The following is a 26,073-nucleotide window of genomic DNA, read 5'->3' on the forward strand; positions in this document are numbered from 1 at the left end:
TAAGTTTCCTAAAGGGTCTGCTTTACTAAAGTATAATCTTTGTCTCAAGTGGGCATAATTCATTTGAGCAAGGCAGTATGAAAACAATGGAAAAAAGAGAAGGTGAAACCTTTTTCTCTGAACTGTTTTGTTAACTTAAATGCCTTTCTGCCATAGGACACTTTAAACATAAACCAAAATAGAATAGCACCCTGACTTTGCATTGATTTTCAACACTGTTATATGATATTGGCAATATACATCTTCCTATCCTGCCCAATTTTATGGTTGTTCTGATGCCTCGGAACCTATGGATTACTTTAAAATATCACACAAGAACATCATATAAAATTTAGATTTTTAATGTCCCTATGGAATAATCAAACCTTTATGTTAATTTTCACCCCCTCTCAAAATCCCATGATAGTTAAGGAATAAAAATGTCAAACCTATAAAGTTGAAAAGAGTGGGAGAAGAGACAATCACAGATGAGCTGTCAATAAATTTTGAACACTGGAAAACAGATAACAATTGAATGACTTAGCAGGCAAGAGAAAGCTGAAATTTAAATCTGTAATCATGAAAGCTAACAAGATCTTCCAGATTCAAGCATGGAAAAGCTTAGGACTTGGGGGTACTCTAAAGTGTTGGTTAAAGTACTGTTAAACTAAAGAGGATTGGTTACAAGTTAGTATATGTAGTAGTTAGGCAGTCCCCTCCCCCACCCAGGTTTACTCTCTGGATAGAATGAACTAGAGCATCTGTATATTCTTTAACTACAGTTACAGCTAAGGATGTGTTAAAGATGGGGGGTAAGAAAAGTCTACCTACTGAATGTGAGAGCTCCATTCTCTTTTTCTCAGCTCTGAGTAGGCTGACAATCAATCTTATATCTTCACGGCAAGAAAGTACAGTGTTCCTGTCTAAGAAAACTGACCACCCCATGAATAAGGGCCTACAGATAGTAACAAAGTGGCCCTGTTTCTACCTTACTGCAAAGCCTTCCAGCCTATAAGTCCCACCCATGTACACAAAGCTACCAATCAGCACTTTAGTGCCTTACTCTTAAATAAGTGCATGGAGTCTTCACCAGATATTCAAAGAATGTCTGTAATATGAAAAACAGAGACCAAAACAATACCAACAAAACAAAAGCAGGGTGGAAGAACTTGTAGAAAACAGAAACAGTGCAATAGAAAAGAAGTTGGCAAACTTTTTCTGTAAAGGGCCAGACAAGTACATATTTTATGTTTTTCAGGCCACATACAGTCTGCATCCACATTCTTCTTTGTTTTTTCTTTAACCTTTAAAATGTAGATACCATTCCTAGATTGCAGGCTATACAAAAACATGATATGGACCAGATTTTTCCTGTGGACTATAGTTTGCCAACTGTTGGATAGAAGAAAACTTTTAAAAAATTTTATCAGTAATACCCATAGGGGGAGGTAAGATATTGCCTCCATAAAACAAGAACAGAAAATAAGAAAAAGCTCCTAGACATTAATATGGTAGCAACAAATTTTAAATGCAGAATTGGGCTTAGGAGAGAAAATTGAAATTTCCCACATCCAAAAATCATAGAGAAAGAAAATGGGAAAGAATAACTAGAAAATTAGAGGATCAGTATGCAGGAAACAACTTCTGATAAATAGGAGCTCCATATGAAGAGACTAGAGAAAATAGAGAAAGAAACATGTCAAAGAAATAATTCAAGAAAAATGCTCAGAATTGAAGGACATAGTTTCCTGATGAAAGCATCCACTCAAGCACCAGTAAAGGGGGAAAAGCTACAAAGCTCCTCACTATGCAGTTTCAAAGTACCCAAGGTAAAGAAAAGGTCCTGAAACCTTCCAGAGAGAAAAAGATAACTCTCATACAAAAGATATAGAATCAATATTGAAACAGGCTTCTTAAAAGCAACACTAGAAGCTGAAAGACAGTTGAAAATTATCTTCAATTATTTGAGGGATATTTTTGACTTGCAATCTAAGTTCTTAGCAACCCAAATGATCAATAAACTGTAAGACAGACTAAAGCCTTCAGTATTCAGTATTAAAGGACCTAAAACATTTGCTTCAAATGCACACTTTCTCAGGATCCAACTGAAAGTTATTCTCCAACAAAGAAGAGAAAATTCAGAAAGAGGAATACCAAGGATGCAGGAAACCGGAGTTCCAACCCAGAAAAGTGAAATTCCCAAAACAACCAAGAAAGAAAGCTCTGGGATGAATCTGTGCAGCAGTCCCATAGTAGTTAGTCTAGATTGGTTTTTGAGGATGGAAGGTTTTGCCCATATTGAGAAAAATTCTTACAGCTGTGACAAAGTGGGAATTAATTAATGATAGAAACAGAGAAAATTAAGCAAAAAAGGAGAGAAGGGAGAGTTATTAACTCCAAGGCAGACAAAAACGTCTTGTATGGGAAAGGACATGTAATCATAGTGGATCATGTAATTCACCTTTAAATGGTAATCCACTGAATATTAATTTACAAAAGAATTGTGATATAATGCTGCTAGAAGAATGTAGAGGTAGTGAAGTTATCAGTGATGTGAGATAAACATCTTCTGTAGGAAGAGTCAGTAAATGATTTCTAATGGTAAAAAACCAGGAAATAGTAGTAGTATAAATGTTATTTAGAAATATGGAGGCAAATGACCACAAGAACTATAAAATATTTTCAATTAATTGTTTCTGAGATTGGGAATTGGAGATGTGGTGTGGGTAGGCAAAAGAAAATTCTGTTTTTATTAAAACTATTATACTATTTGACTTTTAAACTATGCTTGTGTATTTGATTAAAAATTAAAATTTACAAGCTAAAATTAACTTTTTAAAAAGTATGGAGATTGGTTCAAGATGCCGGAGTAGAAGGACATGCTTTCATTTTTTCGAGGACACCGGAATCACAACTAACTGCTGAACAATCATCGACAGGAAGACACTGGAACTCACCAGAAAAGATACCCCACATGCAAAGACAAAGAAGAGGCTGCAGTGAGACGGTAGGAGGGGCGCTATCACAATAAAATCAAATCCCATAACTGCTGGGTGGGTGACTCACAAACTGGAGAACACTTATACCACAGAAGTCCACCCACTGGAGTGAAGGTTCTGAGCCACACGTCAGACTTCCCAACCTGGGGGCCTGGCAATGGATGGAGGAATTCCTAGAGAATCAGACTTTGAAAGCTAGCGGGATTTGATTGCAGGACTTCGGCAGGACTGGGGGAAACAGAGACTCCACTCTTGGAGGGCACACACAAAGTAGTGTGCGCATCAGGACCCAGGGGAAGGAGCAGTGACCCAATAGGAGACTGAACCAGACCTCCTGCTAGTGTCGGAGGGTCTCCTGCAGAGGTGGGGGACAGCTGTGGCTCACCAAGGGAAAAGGGCACTGGCAGCAGAAGTTCTGGGAAGGACTCCTTGGCGTGAGCCTTCCCAGAGTCCGCCATTGGCCCCACCAAAGAGCCTGGGTAGGCTCCAGTGTTGGGGCGCCTCAGGCCAAACAACCAACAGGGAGGGAACTCTGCCCCACCCATCATCAGACAAGGGGATTAAAGTTTTACTGAGCTCTGCCCACCAGAGCAACAGCCAGCTCTACCCACCACCAGTCCCTCCCATCAGGAAACTTGCACAAGCCTCTTAGATAGCCTCATCCACCAGAGGGCAGATAGCAGAAGCAAGAAGAACTACAGTCCTGCAGCCCGTGGAACAAAAACCACATTCACAGAAAGATAGACAAGATGAAAAGGCAGAGGGCTATGTACCAGATGAAGGAACAAGATAAAACCCCAGAAAAACAACTAAATGAAGTGGAGATAGGCAACCTTCCAGAAAAAGAATTCAGAATAATGATAGTGAAAACGATCCAGGACCTCGGAAAAAGAATGGAGGCAAAGATCGAGAAGATGCAAGAAATGTTTAACAAAGATCTAGAAGAATTAAAGAACAAACAAACAGAGATGACCAATACAATAACTGAAATGAAAAATACACTAGAAGGAATCAATTGCAAAATAACTGAGGCAGAAGAACGCATAAGTGACCTGGAAGACAGAATGGTGGAATTCACTGCTGCAGAACAGAATAAAGAAACAAGAATGAAAAGAAATGAAGACAGCCTAAGAGACCTCTGGGACAACATTAAACACACCAACATTCGCGTTATAGGGGTCCCAGAAGGTGAAGAGAGAGAGAAAGGACCAGAGAAAATATTTGAAGAGATTATAGTCGAAAACTTCCCTAACATGGGAAAGGAAATAGCCACCCAAGTCCAGGAAGCGCAGAGTCCCATACAGGATAAACCCAAGGATAAACACGCCGAGACACATAGTAATCAAATTGCAAAAATTAAAGACAAAGAAAAATTATTGAAAGCAGCAAGGGAAAAATGACAAATAACATACAAGGGAACTCCCATAAGGTTAACAGCTGATTTCTCAGCAGAAACTCTACAAGCCAGAAGGGAGTGGCATGATATACTTAAAGTGATCAAAGGGAAGAACCTACAACCAAGATTACCCGGCAAGGATCTCATTTAGATTTGATGGAGAAATCAAAAGCTTTACAGACAAGCAAAAGCTACGAGAATTCAGCACCACCAAACCAGCTGTACAACAAATGCTAGAGGAACTTCTCTAAGAGGGAAACACAAGAGAAGAAAAGGACCTACAAAAACAAACACAAAACAATTAAGAAAATAGTAATAGGAACATACATATCGATAATTATCTTAAATGTGAATGGATTAAATGCTCCAACCAAAAGACACAGGCTCACTGAATGGATACAAAAACAAGACCCATATATATGCTGTCTACAAGAGACCCACTTCAGACCTAGGGACACATACAGACTGAAAGTGAGGGGATGGAAAAAGATATTCCATGCAAATGGAAATCAAAAGAAAGCTGGAGTAGCTATACTCATATCAGATAAAATAGACTTTAAAATAAAGAATGTTACAAGAGACAAGGAAGGACACTACATAATGATCCAGGGATCAATCCAAGAAGAAGATATAACAATTATAAATATATATGCACCCAACATAGGAGCACCTCAATACATAAGGCAACTGCTAACAGCCATAAAAGAGGAAATCGACAGTAACACAATCATAGTGGGGGACTTTAACACCTCACTTACACCAATGGACAGATCATCCAAACAGAAAATTAATAAGGAAACACAAGCTTTAAATGGCACAGTAGACCAGATAGATTTAATTGATATATATAGGACATTCCATCCAAAAACAGCAGATTACACTTTCTTCTCAAGTGAGCACGGAACATTCTCCAGGATAGATCACATCCTGGGTCACAAATCAAGCCTCAGTAAATTTAAGAAAAAAATCATATCAAGCATCTTTTCTGACCACAACGGTATGAGATTAGAAATGAATTACAGGGAAAAAAACGTAACAAACACAAACACATGGAGACTAAACAATACATTACTAAATAACCAAGAGATCACTAAAGATATCAAAGAGGAAATCAAAAAATACCTAAAGACAAATGACAATGAAGACACGACGGTCCAAAACCTATGGGATGCAGCAAAAGCAGTTCTAAGAGGGAAGTTTATAGCTATACAAGCCTACCTCAAGAAACAAGAAAAATCTCCAATAAACAATCTAACATTACACCTAAAGGAACTAGAGAAAGAAGAACAAACAAAACCCAAAGTTAGCAGAAGGAAAAATATCATAAAAGAGCAGAAATAAATGAATTAGAAACAAAGAAAACAGTAGCAAAGATCAATAAAACTAAAAGCTGGTTCTTTGAAAAGATAAACAAAATTGATAAACCATTAGCCAGACTCATCAAGAAAAAGAGGGAGAGGACTCAAATCAATAAAATTAGAAATGAAAAAGGAGAAGTTAACAACAGACACCGCAGAAATACAAAGCATCCTAAGAGACTACTACAGGCTACTCTATGCCAATAAAATGGACAACCTGGAAGAAATGGACAAATTCTTAGAAAGGTATAACCTGCCAAGGCTGAACCAGGAAGAATTAGAAAATATGAACAGACCAATCACAAGGAATGAAATTGAAACTGTGATTTAAAATCTTCCAACAAACAAAAGTCCAGGACCAGATGGCTTCACAGGTGAATTCTATCAAACATTTAGAGAAGAGCTAATACCCATTCTTCTCAAACTCTTCCATTCCAAAAAATTGCAGAGGCAGGAAAACTCCCAAACTCATTCTGTGAGGCAACCATCACCCTGATACCAAAACCAGACAAAGACACTACAAAAAAAGAAAATTACAGACCAATATCACTGATAAATATACATGCAAAAATCCTCAACAAAATACTAGCAAACAGAATCTAACAACACATTAAAAGGATCATACACCATGATCAAGTGGGATTTATCTAAGAGATGCGAGGATTCTTCAGTATACGCAAATCAATCAATGTGATACACCATATTAACAAATTGAAGAATAAAAACATATTATCATCTCAGTAGATGCAGAAAAAGCTTTTCACAAAATTTAACACCCATTTATGATAAAAACTCTCCAGAAAGTGGGCATAGAGGGAACCTACCTCAACATAATAAAAGCCATATATGACAAACCCACAGCAAACATCATTCTCAATGGTGAAAAACTGAAAGTATTTCCTGTAAGATCAGGAACAAGACAAGGATGTCCACCCTCACCACTATTATTCAACATAGTTTTGGAAGTCCTAGCCATGGCAATCAGAGAAGAAGAAGAAATAAAATGAATACAGTTTGGAAAAGAAGAAGTAAAACTCTCACTGTTAGCAGATGACATGATACTATACATAGAGAATCCTAAAGATGCCACCAGAAAACTACTAGAGCTAATCAATGAATTTGGTAAAGTTGCAGGATACAAAATGAATGCACAGAAATCTCTTGCATTCCTATACACTAAAGATGAAAAATCTGAAAGAGAAATTAAGGAAACACTCCCATTTACCATTGCGACAAAAAGAATAAAATACCTAGGAATAAACCTACCTAGGGAGACAAAAGACCTGTATGCAGAAAACTATAAGACACTGATGAAAGAAATTAAAGATCATACCAACAGATAGAGAGAGATACCATTTTCTTGGATTGTAAGAATCAATATTGTGAAAATGACTATACTACCCAAAGCAATCTACAGATTCAATGAAATCCGTTAAATTACCAATGGCATTTTTTACAGAACTAGAATAAAAAATCTTAAAATTTGTATGGAGACACAAAAGACCCCGAATAGCGAAAGCAGTCTTGAGGGGAAAAAACGGAGCTGGAGGAATCAGGCTCCCTGACTTCAGACGATACTACAAAGCTACAGTAATCAAGACAATATGGTACTTGCACCAAAAAATCGAAATATAGATCAATGGAACAGGATAGAATGCCCAGAGATAAACCCACACATCTATGGTCAACTAATCTATAACAAAGGAGGCAAGGATATAAAATGGAGAAAAGACAGTCTCTTCAATAAGTGGTGCTGGGAAAACTGGACAGCTACATGTAAAAGAATGAAATTAGAACACTCCCTAACACCATACACAAAAATAAACTCAAAATGGATTAGAGACCTAAATGTAAGACCAGGCACTATAAAACTCTTAGAGGAAAACATAGGAAGAACACTCTGACATAAATCACAGCAAGATATTTTTTGATCCACCTCCAGATTAATGGAAATAAAAATAAACAAATGGGACCTAATGAAACTTAAAAGCTTTTGCACAACAAAGGAGACCATAAACCGACAAAAAGACAACCCTCAGAATGGGAGACATATTTGCAAATGAATCATCAGACAAAGGATTAATCTCCAAAATATATAAACAGCTCATGCAGCTCAGTATTAAAAGAACAAACAACCAACCCAAAAATGGGTAGAAGACCCAAATAGACATTTCTCCATAGAAGACATACAGATGGCCAAGAAGCACGTGAAAAGCTGCTCAACATCACTAATTATTAGAGAAATGCAAATCAAAACTACAATGAGGTATCACCTCACACCAGTTAGAATGGGCATCATCAGAAAATCTACAAACAACAAATGCTGGCAAGGGTGCGGAGAAATGGGAACCCTCTTGCACTGTTGGTGGGAATGTAAATTGATACAGCCACTATGGAGAACAGTATGTAGGTTCCTTAAAACACTAAAAATAGAACTACCATATGACCCAGCAATCCCACTACTGGGCATATACCCAGAGAAAACCATAATTCAAAAAGACACATACACCCCAATGTTCATTGCAGCACTATTTACAATAGCCAGGTCATGGAAGCAACCTAAATGCCCACTGACAGACGGATGCATAAAGAAGATGTGGTACATATATACAATGGAATATTACTCAGCCATAAGAAGGAGGGAAATTGGGTCATTTGTAGAGACGTGGATGCATCTAGAGACTGTCATACAGAGTGTAGTAAGTCAGAAAGAGAAAAACAAATATCGTATATTAATGCATATATGTGGAACCCAAAAAATGGTACAGATGAACTGGTTTGCAGAGCAGAAACTGAGACACAGAAGTAGAGAACAAACATGGACACCAAGGGGGGAAAGCAGCAGGTGGTGGGGGTTGTGGTGTGATGGATTGGGAGATTGGGATTGACATGTATACACTGATGTGTATAAAATGGATGACAATAAGAAAATAAATAAACATTAAAAAAATAAAGAGTCTGGAGGTTTCAATTCTAGATAAGATGGAGTAAGTGCATTCTGTACTGTCTTTAAAAGCTAGATAGAATTCATGGAGCAGCTATTTGAGTACCGTGAAAAGTGAATAATAGTAGACAGATTGCAGAAGAAGACCAGAATTCAAAATACCAATGAACTCGTTGGAATAACTATATTAATATCAGGACAAAGAATTCAGAGGAAAGAAAATTATTGGGGTGTTAGAAGAAAAATTACATAATGATAAAAGGGTCAATTTATCAAAAAGACATAACAATCCTTAATGTGTATGCACCTAAAAATAGAGCTTCAAAATACATGACACAAAAGCTGGCATCTGAATAGAGAAATAGACAAGTCCACAAGCATGGTTGGAGACTTTAAAATTCCTTTCTCAGTAATAGATAGAAGTAGTAAACAGAAAACTAATAAAGAGATAGAAGACTTGAACAATATTATTAACCAACTAGACTGAATTGACATTATAGAGCACTCCACCCAACAATAGCAGAATAAACACAAGCAATATGCACCAATTTAGACAATATCCTGGGTGATAAACTTAAATTTTTTTTTAAGGATTTGAAATCATAGTGTGTTCTTTGACCATGCTGCAAATAAACAAACTAGAAATCAATAACAGAAAGATAACATAAAAATGTCCAAGTACTTGGAAATTAAGAACATCTTTAAAAAATCCATAGGAAAAACAGGATGTGTTAGGAAAATTAGAAAATACTGTGAACTCACCAGAAATGAAAACCATCATATCAAAATTTGTGGACCACAGCTATAGCAGAGCTCACTGGGAAATTTATATCATTAAATGTTTATTTTCAAAAACAAGAAAGATCTCTAATCAGTTATCTAAACTTCTACCTTAAGAAGCTAGAAAAGAAGAACAAAGTAAATGTAAAGCAAACAGAAAAAAGAAAAGAATATAAATCAATGAAACTAAAAAATCAATAAAATCCATTTTTAAAGCGATCAATTAAATCTACTGACTTATAGGTAAACTGACAAAAAAAAAGAGAAGCCACAAATTGCCAATATCTGGAATAAAAGAGGTGATATTACTACATATCCTGCAGACATTCAAAGTATAATATGGGGAAATTTTCACCTGTCTCAGAGCTCACTTAAGCAGTTGTTTAAGTTCACAGCTTCCTGAGACAATGAATGAAAATTGGGACAAATAACAAACTAACTGAAAAGCTTAAAGAGAAAAGCTGGAAAATGAGATGTCCATGGGGGCTTTAAAAGTTCCGACATATTCCTGAGACTCTAGTAGGAATGTTTAGGACTGTGCACATGACCCAGGGAAGTGCACATGCTCATAAGACCTGAGAAGGTCCTAAGCTCTCACCTCTGTGTGACCTTGAGGCTCTGCTGAAGCAGGAAGTGAAGACTAAGCTAGAGTTTTTGCCTGCCTGATCAAGGCTCACAAATGTATCCAAAAACACATGCAAAACCTCTTGGCAAAGAATGGGAGACTGTGGATTCCAGATGTTTAAGGAAATCTCTGTCTAATCATTAGCTGACCACTAAGCTGACCTAGCAATAGTCACACATGACAGAATACAGACTTTACAAAATGATTTCAGAAAAGTCACAACAACAACAGCAGCAGCAACAACAAAAATCCTTGGGGAGGGAGGAAGAATCTGATTTCTACAGTTGCCACATTACATTATTTAAAATGTACTCTTTTCAACAAAAATTATGACATGTGCAAAGAATATATTCCCCATACACAGGGGAGAAAGCAGTCAATAAGAATTATCCCTAAGGGAGTCCAGATGTTGTAGTTAGTATATAAAGCTATTTTAAATATGATCAAGGAACTAAGGAAATTATGTCTAAAGAGCTATAGGAAACTATGAGAATGATGTTTCACCAGATGGAGAATATCAATAGTTAGATAGAATTTTTTTAAAAAAGAACTTAATGGAAATTTTGGAGTTGAAACGTACAATAAATGAAATGAAAAATTTATTAGAGGGGCTCAACAGCAGTTTTGAGCAGGAAGAAGAAAGAATTTGTTTCCAGTCTGAGGAACAGAAAGAAAAAGAATGAAGAATAATTAAGATAGCCTCAGGAACCTGTACAACCCATCAAGCATACCAACATACACATAAAGAGAGTCTTGGAGAGAAGAGAGAGAAAGAAACAAAGATTTTTTTGAAAAAGTAATGGCTGGAAACTTCTCTAATTTGATGAAAAACATTAATCTACACATCTAAGAAAATCAGAAAACTCCAAGTAGTTTGAACTCAAAGAGATCCATACATAGAAATGTCATGATCAAGCTGTCAAAAGACAAAGAATCTAGAAAGCAGCAAGAGAAAAACAACTCATTATACAAGGTATCCTCAATAATTTAAGCAGATTTCTCACTAGAAACCATGGAGAGAAGAAGGCAGTGAAATGACATGTTTAAAATGCCAAAAGAAAAGAAAAAGACTGTCAATTGAATCTATATCTAACAAAACTATCCTTCAAAAATTAAGGAGAAAGTAGAACATTTCCAAATAAAAACTGAGAGAATTACTCTCTAGAAAACTTATTGTACAAGAAATACTAAAGGGAGTCTTTTTCTGTCTGAAATGAAAGGACACTAACCAGTAACTTATATCCACATGAAGAAATAAAGAGCATCTGTAAAGGTAATTTCATAGGTAAATATAAAAAACAATATAACTATATTTTAATAACTTTTTCTCATGTTTAATTTTTGAGAACAACTGCATAAAGCAATAAACTTAAGTCTGTGGTAATAGGCATTGTCTTGGCAGTCCCAAAGACGATGTTTAGGTTCAGCTATTCACCAGGAGCAGTGATAGACTCAGCATATAGCTGTATGCACACCTAGGATTTATTACAGTGAAAGGATACAAAGCAAAAACAGCAAAGGGAATAGACACATGGGCAAACTCCAGGGGAAGCCAGGTACAATCTTCCAAGGGTCCTGTCTCAATGGAGTCACACAGGGCACACTTAGTTTCCCAGCAATGAATTGTGGTAACGTGTGAAATAATGGCCAATCGGGAGAGCTTGTTAGAGACTCAGCACCCGGTTTTTTTATTTGGGCTGGTCGTATAGGCAGCCTCTGCCTAACATTTCCCCAAACTCTAGACTCTCAGAAGCAAAGCAGGTGTTCAGCATTAACCATATTTTCCCACAGACATTGTAGACACAGTGAGACTTTCTTCTTAGTTAGTGATTGGAACCCTCCCTGAAATCTAAACACCAACCAAGGGCTTACCTTATATGCAGGCCTTTCTAGGGATAATCAAGTTGGCCTGCTGTGTTAACTCTTTTCTGCACAGGTGTACAATGTTAAAGATATAATTTACGTTAAAGTAATAGCACAAGGGTTGGGGGGAAGAAACAGAGTTATACAGGAGCAGTGTTTTTGTATACTACTGAAATTAAGTTGCTATCAATCCAAAATAGATTTTTATAAATTAAGGTGTTTATTATAATCCTCAAAGCAACCATTAATAAAATAACTCAAATATCTATTGCACACAGAATAAGGCAGTAATGAAGGAATAGTGGAAGAACAATAACAAAAAAGACATAGAAAACAAATAGTAAAGTGGATATTTGCAAAATAGCTAAGTAAATTCTACCTTATCAGTAATTACATTAAGTGTAAATGGACTAAGCACTCAAATCAAAAGAAAAAGATTGGCAAAATGAATTTTTTTAAAAAGAACATGATCCAACTATATGCTGCCTGAAAGATAAATGCTTTGGTTAAAAAACACAACTAGATCAAGTGTAAACAGATAGAAAAAGACATACCATGCAAGCAGTAAACAAAAGATAACTAATTTGGTTATACTAATACCAGACAAAATAAACTTTAAGACAAAAATTGTTACTAGAAATTTTCTAAAAAAATTTTCACTCCATTAATTCAACAATTATAGTTGGAGACTTTAATACCCCACTTTCAATAATGGATAGAACAGTTAGAAAGAAAATCAACGGAAAAGGGAAGTCGCGAACAACACTATAAACCAACAGTTACAAACCTAACGTATTTATCACACTCTGCCCTACAATAACAATGCACATTCTTCTCAAGTGTACATGACACATACTTCAGGATAGACCATACGTTAGGCTACAAAATAAGTCTCAATACATTTAAAATGGTTAAAATCATAGAAAGTATCTTTTCTGATCACAGTGGAATGATAGTATAAATCAGTAACAGACAGAAAATTTTAAAACTTATAAATACGTGGAAATTAAACAACATACTCCTAACCAGTGGATCAAAGGAGAAATCAAAAGGGAGATTAGAAAATACCTTGTGATAAATGAATATGATAACACAGTGTACCAAAATTTTGAGGGTAGAGTGAAAGCAGTGCTCAGAGAGACATTTATTTTTATAAATGCCTATATTAAGAAAAAAAAAAAATCTGAAATCAGTACTCTAACCTTCTACCTTAAGGAATTAGGGAAAGAAGGGCAAATCAAACCCAAGGCAAGCAGATCAAAGGAATAGTAGAGATTAGAATGGAAATAAAGGTAAAGGTCAGGGTAACAAAAGTTGGTTCTTTGAAAAGATCAAGAAAATTGACAACATTTAACTAGACTGACCAAGAAAAAATGCAGAAAGGACTCAAATTACTAAAATTAGGAATGAAAGAGGGGTTGTTACTGCCAAACTTACAGAAATATAAAGCATTATATGATAATACTTGAACAATTGTATGACAACAAAATAGATAATTTAGATAAGTTGGACAAATTCAGGACTTCCCTGGTGGCACTGTGGTTAAGAATCCTGCCAATGCAGGGAACACACGTTAGAGCCCTGGCCTGGGAAGATCCCACATGCCGTGGAGCAACTAAGCCTGTGTGCCACAACTACTGATCCTGTGCTCTAGAGCCCGCAAGTCACAACTACTGAGCCCACATGCCACAACTAATGAAGCCTGTGTGCCTAGAGCCCATGCTCGGCAACAAGAGAAGCCACCAGCCCCTGCTCGCCGCAACTAGAGAAAGCCCACGTGCAGCAACAAAGACCCAACGCAGCCAAAAATAAAAAGATAATAAATAAATAAATTTATTTTAAAAAAAGAAAGATGGACAAATTCATAGAAAGACACAGCTATGGAAACTGACACTCAAGCAGTAGAATGTCTGAATAGATGTATAACAAGTGGAGAGATGGAAGAATTAGTAATACGAAAATTTCACAAAAGAAAAGCCCAGGAAAGAATGACTTCATTGATGAATTCTAGCAAACATTTAAAGAGGATCCTTTACAAACGCTTATGAAAAATAGAACAGGAGACATGTACCAATGTATTCTATGAGGCCAGTGTTGCCTGATACCAAGAGTAATCAAAGACATCACAAGAAAACTACAGAGCAGTATCTCTTATGGTTATAGATGCAAAAATCCTCAACAGAAAAGTAGAAAACTGAATCCAGCAACTTACTAAAAGGATTGTACACAGTGACCAAGTGGAATTTATCTCAGGACTGCAAGGTGGTTCAACACCCTGCCAGTTTATTGGTTCAACTAAAATCAGTGTAACACTATAAGAGTAAAGTGCAAAAACCACAAGATCATCTCAAGATGAGAAAAAGCAATTGACAATATAACACTCAACAAAGTAGGAATAGCAGGTACTTCCTAAACCTTAAAGGGCATCTATGCATCCAATAGTTAACATCATACTGAATGGTGAAAGTCATCATTTTTCTCCTAAGTTTGAGAATAAAATAGGATGGCCACTCTCACCACTTGTATTCATTATTGTATTGGAGGTTCTAGCCAGGGCAATTAGGCAAGAAAAAGAAATAAAAGATATCCAGATTGGAAAAGAAGTAAAATTAAATTTGCAAATGACATGATATTCTACATAGAAATCCTAAGGAATCCATAATAAATAACTGTTTAGAGCTAAAACAAGTTCAGCAAAGTTATAGGATGCATATTCACTATACAAATATCAGTTACATTTTTATATACTATCAGTGAACAATCCAAAAATGAAATCAAGTTACTTCTATTTACAGTAGCATCAAAAAGAACAAGATACTTAGAAATAACTTTAATGAAAGTACCCTGAAAGCTTCAAAATATTGTTGAAAGAAATTTCTAAATAAATGGGAGAATTCCATGATGATGGGTTGGAAAACATTATTATTAAGATAGCATTCTCCCCCAAATTGATCTACAGATTTAATATAATCCCAACCAGAATTCCAACTGGATTTGGTGCAGAAATTGAGAAGCTGATCCTAAAATTCATATGGAAATTGAAAGAGACCCAGAATAGCCACAAAAAATTTGAAAAAGAACAAAACTGGAGAACTGACAATTCTCAATTTCAAACTTACTGCAAAACTACAATAATCAAGACTGTATTGTATTGATGTAATACAGACATGTAGAACAAGGGGTAAAATTGAGGGTCCAGAAACAAACCCATGCATTTACAGTGAATGGATTTTTGACAAAAGTGTCAAGACAATTTAATGAGGAAAGAATAGTCTTTTTCACAGATAATTCTTGGATAATTGGATATCCACCTGGAAAGGAATGAAGTTAGACCCCTACTTCACACCATATACAAAACTTAACTCAAAATGGATCGAAGACTAGCAAGGTATAAATTTTCTTGACCTTGGATTAGGCAGCGGTTTCTAAAATATTTGCAAATCATGTATCTGATAAGGGTCTTGTATCCAGAATATATAAAGAACTCTTACAGTTCAACAATAAAAATATAAATAATGAAATTTTAATTTGGACCAATAATTTAAATAGACATTTCTCCAAAAAAGGATACACACGTGGCCATTGTGCACATGAAAAGATGCAGAACATCATTATTCATTAGGGAAATGCAAATCAAAACCAGAGTGAAATACCACTTCATACCTCCTATGGTACATCTATTGAAAAAGATGGACAATAACAAGTGTTGGTGAAGCTATGGAGAAATTGGAAATCTCATACATGGCTAATGGAAATGTAAAATTATGTGACTGCTTTGGAAAAAAAAAATGTAGCAGTTCCTCTAAAAGTTAAACATAGAGTTACCATACAACCTAGCAATTCTATTCCTAAGTATATACCCAAGAGAATTTTTAAAATGTATCCATATAAAAACTTGTACACAAATGTTTATAGTAGCATTATTCATAATAGTCAAAAGGTGGAAACAACCCAAATGCCCATTAACTTATGAATGGATAAACAAATTATGGTATATCCATATAATGGAATCTTATTCAGCCATAAGAAGGAACAAAGTACTGATACACGATACAAGTAACCTTGAAAACATCATGCTAAGTGAAAGAAGCCAGACACAAAATGACATATATTATATGATTCTAGTTATATGAAGTGTCCAAAATAGGTATATCTATACAGACAGAAAGTAGATTGTGGTTGCAAGGGGTTAGGAGGAATAATCTGGGTAACTGGGAGTGACTAATGGGCACAGGGTTTCTTTTTGGTGAGGTAAAAATGTTCTGTAATAGACAGTGGTATAGGTTGCAGAACCTTGTAAATGTAACCACTGAATTTTTTTTTGAATTTTTTTTTTATACAGCAGGTCCTTATTAGTCATCAGTTTTATACACATCAGTGTATACATGTCAATCCCAATCGCCCAATTCATCACACCACCACCACCACCACCCCGCCGCTTTCCCCCCTTGGTGTCCATACGTTTATTCTCTACATCTGTGTCTCAACTTCTGCCCTGCAAACTGAAAAACCACTAAATTTAAAAAATTTTAATAATGTTTAAAATTTTAAAAATTAGCAAATTGAACCCAACAATCTATAAAAAGAATAATGCACATGACCATGGTGGTTAGGGATGAAAGAAAGGCAAGCTCAGTATTTGAAATTTTGCCAGTATAATCCACCATATTAACAGTCTAAAAAGAACAACTACATGATTATATCAATCGGTGCAAAAATTTTTTTACAAACTTATTCATTTATGATAAAAACTTGTTAAACCAGAATAAAAGTTATGTACATAAAACCTACAGCTAATATAATACTTAAGGTAAAAAAATATTGTGTGTGTAAAGAAGGTTTTGGGAAATATTTTCTATAATTTTCTTGTCTTTCAAAATAGAATGCATGTAACATTTTTGGGTATGTTATCAGTAGTTGGCAAAAGTAGGAGAGTTTTTTTATACACCTACTTTGGTACATTGTACTGAGTAGTTTCTAAAAACTTTACTCATAATAATGACTTTGATTAAAGGACATGTCATTGATTTTGATACCTGACACATCATTGATTTTCTCAACCTTCTGTCTGTCCCACTAGAAATGTGGCTTTATTTTCACTGTTATATTTATTTCATTTTCTCCCTATTTTTTATAGGTGTATTCGACACAAAAATGATTGGGGAGCTCTTATTCTAGTGGATGATCGCTTCAGGAGTAACCCAAGTCGATACATATCTGGTAAGATTCTCAGCTGGGCTTAGAGTAAGAATTAGTAACAATCTCTGGTATTTAATGACTTCTATTTTTAAAGACAAAGAATTGGATAGAGAATTTGAATTACTAGATCAAACATGGAAAAATTCACATTGACTGGAAATCTAGCCTTTTAATGCTTCTGTGTTTACAAAAAATCTTTATAGAGGAGAATCTGGTTACTGGCGTAGTATTAATCAATCAAGATCCTTCAATTTCACCAGAATGTGGAATTTGATTCAGTAACATAGCAGTAATTTATTTCCCATTGTCAGGGAAAAAGCTATTCCACAGAAATGAGTTTTCCAAGAAATATTAAGTTTTTACATTTAAGCACACAAGCAATCCTTTGGTGCTTAGGATTCTTTTTATTCTTTCATTCTGGATTATTTGAGTTTTATTGTTGTATGTGTGTGTGTTTGTTTGTTTGTTTAGAAATGCTTCAGTTGTTACAGAGTTTATATTAGAGCTAGTATTTTCTAAAAAGAAAAAAAGCACCACTGCATGCTGCAAGATCAAGTACATGGTCATTTTTCCCCACTCAAATGAACAAATACTGTGTGCCTATAGTTTTCATCCGAATCAATACCAGGAATCCATCTGTTATTAAAGAACTGTTGAAAGTACTTGCATTTTTATTGTTATCTTTAGAGCTAAAAAGTTCATACCATACTATAATGAAAAGATGCTAATTTTTAAAATTTGTTTCAGATTAGCTGTCTATGGGTATGGACTCTACTTTTTATATTTCAGAGCCTAGTTATTATATTTGGTTCAATATTAAAACATATCCACCTGGATTGAAGCAGGAAATGCTGCCTTATTAGTCTTTTCTTCTGTTTCCCTGTAAAGCAAGCCAAGGCCAAGATATAACCAAAAACAAATGTTAAGTGCTTATGTTTAGTCAGCAGGTGGAGCTCAGATTCTTTCAAGTTTTCAAAAGTAAACTGACAGTTTACACTGAAAAGGCTTTCTTTGATCACAAAAAGTTCAAAATGAAAGCAATAACTATAACGCTAAGTTTTTCAATTTGGGAAATTTTCATATTCTTATTTGGTATAATTATTTTCCCCAAGCAAACAAAAATAAAGAACTTTAAAGAAATGCTGTTTTAAGTTTTTTTTTCTTATTTTAAAATCTAGAACTGAAATTTTTACCTTGTAGTTCAGATTTGTTGAGAGATTTTTTTGAATTAAGTATTTTTCATTATTTTCTGTAAGGTTTTTATTTTTTCTGAGACTCATAAACTTTGAAATCTTATCTAGGCAATACAGCACAACAACATACAAATTCCATTTGATGACTAATTTTTGTTTAAATTCAACTCGCATAAGAATAATTGATAGAAAAGCTCCATTAAACAAAAAAACTAAAGGAATGTATTTGAAATGAAAGTATAATAGTTCAAGTTGCTTGAAGCCCTGTCTTACCTTTCTCTCAACTTAAAATACCATAGTGACTTTTTAAATTACTCCAAAAGATGATAGTTTTAGTAACATCAGCAGAGAATATTTATTTTCTAAAGTCCAAATATCTGAATTTCATTCTGAAGTGAGTCATACTCCGAAACACCTTATACTGTTAATATGGTTTATTTTTATGCAGTTTTCACATGTCACAGGGTCAAATCTTGTCCCTTAAAACTTGATTATTTATATATTAAAAATAATTATATAATAAATATTCAGATAGGACATGATTTGCCCATAAAACAGTGTTATTCCTTTTACTCCCAGAATAGTTTGATATATTTGGAATTGGAAGGAGAAGGGAAACAAACAAACAAACAAACAAAAAAACCTATGAGACTGTAATCTTGAATTTATTTTTGCTCAAGGAGTCAAATTTAAAAGTTGGAATAAAAGATTGTGTTGTTTAGAACTTGTATTTTCTCTGCAATTAAAAGGTAGGTAATTTTTTGTGGGGAATTATGATAAAATTAAATTTGCCTTATTCCCCAGTTATTCTGAATTGAAAAATAATACATTTTCCCATCTCCATTCTACTCCCACTGCCTCTTCCCTCCATCGAGTTGGCAATCACTGCATGTAAAGAGAAATGCTACTGATACAAGAGCATATTGTACATATGAAGGTAAAAAGGCAGGAAAAATGCTGAGAACCACCCTGTATCCTGTAAATTCAAAGTAGATTACCTCACCAGAGAAGTTACCTAATTTTTTTTTCTTAATACATGATATCTTCACTGAATAACCAAAGTTTCTTTGCTGGGTTTACTTTTTGCCTTAGGACTTTCTAAGTGGGTTCGGCAGCTGATTCAGCACCATTCAACCTTTGAGAGTGCGCTGGAGTCCTTGGCTGAATTTTCCAAAAAGCACCAAAAGGTCAATGATATATACAAAGAAGAAAGAAAATCTATACAGGACAATGAGTCTACGCTTGCAGTGGCTTGTTTGAAGGATAATACCTCAACTTATTTATTAGAAGCAGCAAGCCATCTATCACCAGAGTATCCTAGGGAAGGTAAAGTAAAAATGTGTCTAAGAGCTACAGTATCCTAAAATGATAGATAAAAGTCCATCTTTACCAAGAGGCATCATCTCCAGAAAGGAGAAAAGTATGAAAAGTTCTAACCATTTACATTTGGTAGAAAAGTCTTTCATTGTGTTTAGTGAAATGATATTTGTTATGCTACAGATTAATGTCCTTAAATATGTTGGTTATTGTAATATAAGGTGTTATCATAAAATAATGAAATAGTATGATGTATCAGAATGGGAACAAATTTTTGTCAGGAGAGCCACACATATTTTCTGGTTTTCCACTTAGAAGCTTTGCCGCTAACTAACTTTGTGACCCCCCCCCCGCCACCCCACCACCGAGCAAGTCACTTAGCTTTTTGAGTCTTATTAGAAGGGATATCTGCCTACCTATCCCTCCAGGTTGGTTTGTAAAGATCTAATAAGATGATAAATATCACAACATTGTAAAGCACTATGCAAATGGTAATGTTTTTCTAAAGGTGATATTAAAAATTGACCTGATTTATAGATAATTGTCTTACATGAATTTCTTATTTTAGAGACGTGAGAGTCATTTATTCTAAATGATAAAAAATAATATTTTAAAATATCAGAATATACTGGATTAAAATATAATTTAGAAAATTAAAATATAGTTTAAAATATATTAGAATATAATGCATTAGGGATTAGCAAACTATGGCCTGTGGACCAAATTCGGCCTGCTGTTTTTGTAAGTAAAGTTTAATGGAATACAGTCACACCCAATCATTTATATATTGTACACAACAGTAGAGTTGAGTAGTTGTATGTATTGCACTAGAACAGCATAATTGAGTAGTTGCAACAGATACAGTGTGATCCACAAAGCCTAAAATATTTACTGTCTGGCCTATTATAGAAAAAGTTTGCCAAACTGTTCTGTATCATTGGATATCATTTTAATTATTTTAATTAATATATAATAGTAGTTTAATATATCACTTTTTAAATATTTATTTTATAGTATATGCTTCTATCCTAACTAAATGTCATAGTGAATTCGAGGCCATTATACTGATAATCAGGAAAACTAGGTTCTAGTCCAGGTCTGATTACCAACCAATTCTATAACTTTAAACAAATAACTTAGTCTTTGTGGTTGTCAGTTTCCTTAAGGGAATTAGTCTAGGTCAGTTTTTCTCAATCACTGGTTAGTGGATTTTTAAGGCATTTTTACAGCCTGTTCCCTCCTTTACTCATCCCTCTTCCTCTTCCTTTTTGCCCTGTCTTTTCTTGTTCACTTCTGAGGTCCCTTCTGAGGTGTGGAATTTGATAGTTTACCAGACAGCATTATAACTTGGGCTGGGAACCACTGGAGACCTAAGATTCCTTTCAGAGTTAACATGTTGTGCTTTAAGATGGATTGCTTAGAATGCTTCCATTCTAGGATGGAAGTCCTGCTACTACTTGTTATGGGGCTCTCAATTATGTATCCTATACAGTTATTTCAGTATTTCTAACAAAAATTGTTTTAATATAACAAATATTACATTAGGAGCAGAAAGTTAACACTCATATCTTTGTATTTGTAGATGATCCGTTAGTGTTGGAAGAGTCTGCCCAGGCAGTAGGAGCAGAAAAAATTGTGATTTCCAGATCCACAAGCCCAACCTTCAACAAACAAACAAACAGAGTTAGCTGGTCTGGCAGTAATTTTCTGGAACGGTATCTTACTGGTAAAATTCTGACTGGAACACCTAAGTTTAGGTCATCAGAGGACTGTGCCTCTAATTCTTCCACTTTCAAAACAGAAAAGGGATGTGAAGCAGTTTTGCCCCTCACTGGTAAATATGAGTCCTCCTCTCTGACAGTAAACACATCACTTGGACCATGCCCTCAATCAGAAACCATTGTTCCATCAATAAGGATTAATGCTACTCTTCTGAATCCAGAAGATCCAGACATTCAGTTGTCTCTAGTATGTGAAGAAGCTGAACTTTCTACTTCAAATACAGCTTTTGAAACAGAAGCGGAGGATGAATCTATCTATTTTACACCCGAACTTTATGATCCCATAGATACAAATGAAGAAAAGAATAAACTAGTTGGAACTGATAGAGACAACAGGTTGGCTAATAATTCAAATTGCATTTTAGCTGAAGATCTTTTTGAAATTAAAACTATGAAAGGAGTGGATTCAGTCAGAGAAATGAAAGCTGAGGATTGCACAGGCACAAAGTTGAATAGACTCATGCATATTAAAGAAAGTAAAGTTGATGACATTGGTAGTAATGTAAAAACGACTCATATAAGTGAATTGGAACTGGGAAAAAACTCATGAAACGGATATAAAGAACTTTAAACAGTCTCCTTCCAAAAATAAAGATGTGTTCCCTGGTATTAGGTAATAATACTTAACTGTCAAGGTATAAAAACATGTCGTCAAAAAAAAACAAAAACAAAAAACAAAAAAAAACATGTCGTCATGCTTATATTAAACTCTATTGTAAATGATAATTTGTATGTTGGATAAGTGACAGCTTTTTTTTAATTTGAGATATATAATTCACTTTAATCCAAAGTCTATATTATGTTTAGAAATATAAGTTTTACTATTCTCAAGTTTTGATAAATTGATTCATAAAAAATATTTTCCTCCAAGTCTTCCTTAGCTAAATGCAATATTAAATTAATCAATCCGGAAGATATGTAGTTTCCTAAGGCACTTTAAATTTCACATAAATATTTGTATTTTGTAGTCCTCTTCATCCATTTCTTTTCATACTGATGCGTAGAAATTAATAGCAATCTAATCCAGTCACCCCTCAGTCATGTTTCACTGTAGATTTTACCTCAGATCAGTCTGAGGTTTTTTTTTTAGAAATCAGTTTTCTTGAAAAGTATATTCCTGTATTAAACTGCCTACTTATAAGTAAGAATTAAGGAAGAAAACTACATGCATTTTTAATTGAAATTGTTTTACATTTTTTGTTTGTTAAACCAAAACCAAGCATGTTTTAAACAAATTTATGTAAAATTGTAAAATGCCAAACGAAGGACTGCAAATTTTCAATTCTAATTATTTAGCTTCATCACCATTGTGGAAAAAAGTGACATGTTCTAGCATAAAGGCTTCAGTTATGCAACTAAGATAGAAAACTTCAAATATAAATTTAATAAGTAAAGCTAAACATGTAACTGTAGCTGAAAAATGTTCCCTTATAGCTCAGTAAACTTTTCTGTAAATTTTGACTCTTTGTTTTTGTGAATGAAGCTACACTTCTGATCAAAAATGGTTATAAAAGTAGCTCTTCTCTGACATCATTCCAAAAATACATTCACCAATCTTTTCCAAGAAACATCTGTTACTCAATAGACATTTAGGCTTCTTGGAGTGATTTGAATTGAAATTTTATGAGCTGTTCAAGTTGTTGATGCGGTTTATTATTTTCAAGTCAAAATTCTCAGCAGTCAGGTATCTTTTATATTCATTTGGAACAATGATTTATTATACATGCATATGTTTACTTTCATTTTGATGACATTTATATTGAATACAGCTTAGTTGTTTCTATAGCATTGGATGTTACAACTCTAAGCATAGTTCAAAGAAATTTAAATTGATAATTTACCAGTTAAAGAATTTATCTGCAGATTGGGATATATTCAGTCTCACCTAGTATTAGATCTTTTTCTTAGGTGATCAGTAAAAAGTTTTAAACACTGGATTAGAAGGTAATGTTTAAATTGTTTTGAAAGGGTGAAATCATTTGTCCTCTTTGGAATAGTTCTTAATCCACACATAAAGGGTGGTGTGGTAGTAGAAAAAATACCAGGTGGAAGACCAGAAACTTGGGCTCTATTCTTGGCTCTGCCGCTAATTTTCTAAGTCATGTTGACAATCACCATGCCTTTTGGGGAATTATTTTCATCTGTGAAATGTGTAGTTTAGTACTATAAAATCATGCAAATCCCTTTCAGCTTTAAAAATCCATAATTTAAAGGAATATATGTTGATATTTTATTCTGAATCAATTTTCATTTGCTTTGGTTGCAAAATGCTTAAAATAAAGCAAACCATTTGTATAAAAGGTAACATGAATAATTGTATGAATATGTACATAATAACTTGGGAAGCAAGTGTTTATTTTACCAGTGCTGCAATTAAAATATTTTTGAATCCTTAAAATTGCCCTTAGAAGAATTGGTAAACTACCTGAGAAAAATCAAACACATTATTTTTTAGTCATATCTTAGTGTTATTTTCCAGCTTGATCTCAAATACCATCCCTTTCCCTAGATATAATTTATTCTTTCCAAAATCTAATTCTCTCCGAGGCTAAAAATTTCCATTACTGAGAATGTACATAGAGATGTGGCACAAGCTTTTAGTAATTCCAAGAGGTGTTTCAAAAATTTTGTACAATGGTGTCACGGTTGAATCAGGTATATAGTCTCCTCAGATCACAGCTTTGACCAGTATGGTATTGCAAGAAGTAAAGTCTAGCCTTTATAAAGAGTGTGCGGTAAAACATTTTCATTAGTGATAAAATACTTTTTAAAGAGATGTTTTAGAAAGTTTAAGTTAAAACATGTAAAAGCATTTAAAAGAGTATCTGACACATGGCAAGCCCTCAGTTATTACTTGGTAAATCAATCATGTATCTGGAGTACACTCTCGCTTTATATGAAGACTTCCTTAATGATGATAGATAGATAGATAGGAGATAAACTGACAATAAAGAATCGTTGTATAGTAGGAAGGGTAAGTTATTTGGCTCGTTTATTTTTTAAGGCTGAGATATATAAGATAGAAATTGTTTATCAAGTAATTTGCCTTACCCATTCCATGCATATGAAATAATCATCTAATACTGAATTTATTTAAGGGCTGAAAATACATAGAACATACAGGCCACGAACCAGGAAAACTACCAGCTGGAGAAAGGGCTTGGTTCATGGAAGAAAGGTACATTGTGAAGAGTAGATGCTTCATGACTTGACTTATAAAGTTTACATGAATCATTTAAAACCTTTAATAATTGTGTTGGAAATTAATGACAACTCTTTGTGCTACTACTTTGCATTTAATTATTACGTGGTTTTTAATTTTGTATTGTTTCTAAGTTCACATGCTTTTCCATATTATTTTTCTGCAATATGACCTTCTCATGCTATGTTCCTATAGTAAAACACATTCAAAATATTTAATTCTTTGAAATTGCTTATAAAACTTCATGAAATCAAAACGCCTATTGTAAAATCACTTGAAAGACTGGTTATTGTAGTTATTTAATCTCTGATGGCATTATTTTGGTATTTGCTTACTGCACAATTATTCTTGCTCATGATCTTTTTAGCCTCAGATTTATCAGTAAGCTGCACAAGATTTTACTTTAACCGTTACGAATTTGTGGTAGAGTCTTGTCTATTTTTATAGACAAATGCAGTCAATTTTTTGTAAATAGAAAGGCAGTATTAAAACAACTTTTTTTTCTGAACTTTTTCATAATAAAAAATAAATTTAACACCACATCAAATAGTGAATGTCTAAGGAAGCTAAAACTTTAATATAAAGTATCTGTGCAGCGATTAAACATGAAGACATCACTTCAGGAAACAGAAATTTAAATAGATGACCTAAGCTTATGATTCTCTAGCCTGAAACAATTTTCATGTCTACCAAAAAAAAAAGCATTTTGTTTCTTAAGGTTTCATTTGATAGACCATTAGCTGCCTGGCTTCCTGTACTCTACAATGGGGCCTTGTTATAATATCCATGTGATCTGAGCCAGTGGATCACCTTATTGGTGAAACCATCTTATAATGAAGTGCTTTCAGTAACTGAACTCCTGGACAAGATCCAAAACAACCCATCTTATACCAAATTCTATTCTGTAATAAACAAGTTTCAATGTATTACAAGGAAAACAAAAATTGCATTCCCAGAAATTAACCTTTGAAAATCTAATGGTAAATTCTGATTAAAAGGAATATTTGTTAACAAGGCACAGTGAGGTACATATTTTAGTATGCTTTATAGTTTGTATTTTTTAAACATTTTTTAAAAATTTATTTATTATTATGATTTTTTTGGCTGTGTTGGGTCTTCGTTTCTGTGTGAGGGCTTTCTCTAGTTGCGACGAGCGGGGGCCACTCTTCATCGCGGTGCGCGGGCCTCTCTTGTTGCGGAGCACAGGCTCCAGACGCGCAGGCTCAGTAGTTGTGGCTCACGGGCCTAGTTGCTCCGTGGCATGTGGGAATCTTCCCAGACAGACCAGGGCTCAAACCCATGTCCCCTGCATCGGCAGGCAGACTCAACCACTGTGCCACCAGCGAAGCCCCTATAGTTTGTATTTTTTAATTTTGGTCTTGTGTGATTTTGATTCTCTTGTGCTTTTACCCAAAATTTCACCATTTCACATTATTT

At 34.5% G+C, this 26,073-nt stretch overlaps 1 protein-coding gene across 5 annotated transcripts in view; it reads left to right on the plus strand.

Moving 5' to 3' along the window:
- The window catches only part of BRIP1 (BRCA1 interacting DNA helicase 1), a 204,673-nt gene that overhangs the window by 173,180 nt on the left and 5,420 nt on the right, over window positions 1–26,073 (plus strand). For 4 of the 5 annotated variants that reach the window (XM_068529684.1, XM_068529682.1, XM_068529685.1 and 1 more), the window contains 3 exons: window positions 17,082–17,164; window positions 19,429–19,662; window positions 21,236–22,174. In XM_068529684.1, coding sequence (XP_068385785.1) covers window positions 17,082–17,164; window positions 19,429–19,662; window positions 21,236–21,984 — 1,066 coding nt within the window. In that variant the 3' untranslated portion in view covers window positions 21,985–22,174. Of the gene's footprint in view, window positions 1–17,081; window positions 17,165–19,428; window positions 19,663–21,235; window positions 22,175–24,532; window positions 24,613–26,073 lie in introns of those variants that run through there. The other variant, XR_011071764.1, reaches the window with a different exon arrangement.

This window comes from Eschrichtius robustus, chromosome 20, assembly GCF_028021215.1.
Source record: "Eschrichtius robustus isolate mEscRob2 chromosome 20, mEscRob2.pri, whole genome shotgun sequence".
NCBI classification, from domain to species: Eukaryota; Metazoa; Chordata; class Mammalia; order Artiodactyla; family Eschrichtiidae; genus Eschrichtius; species Eschrichtius robustus.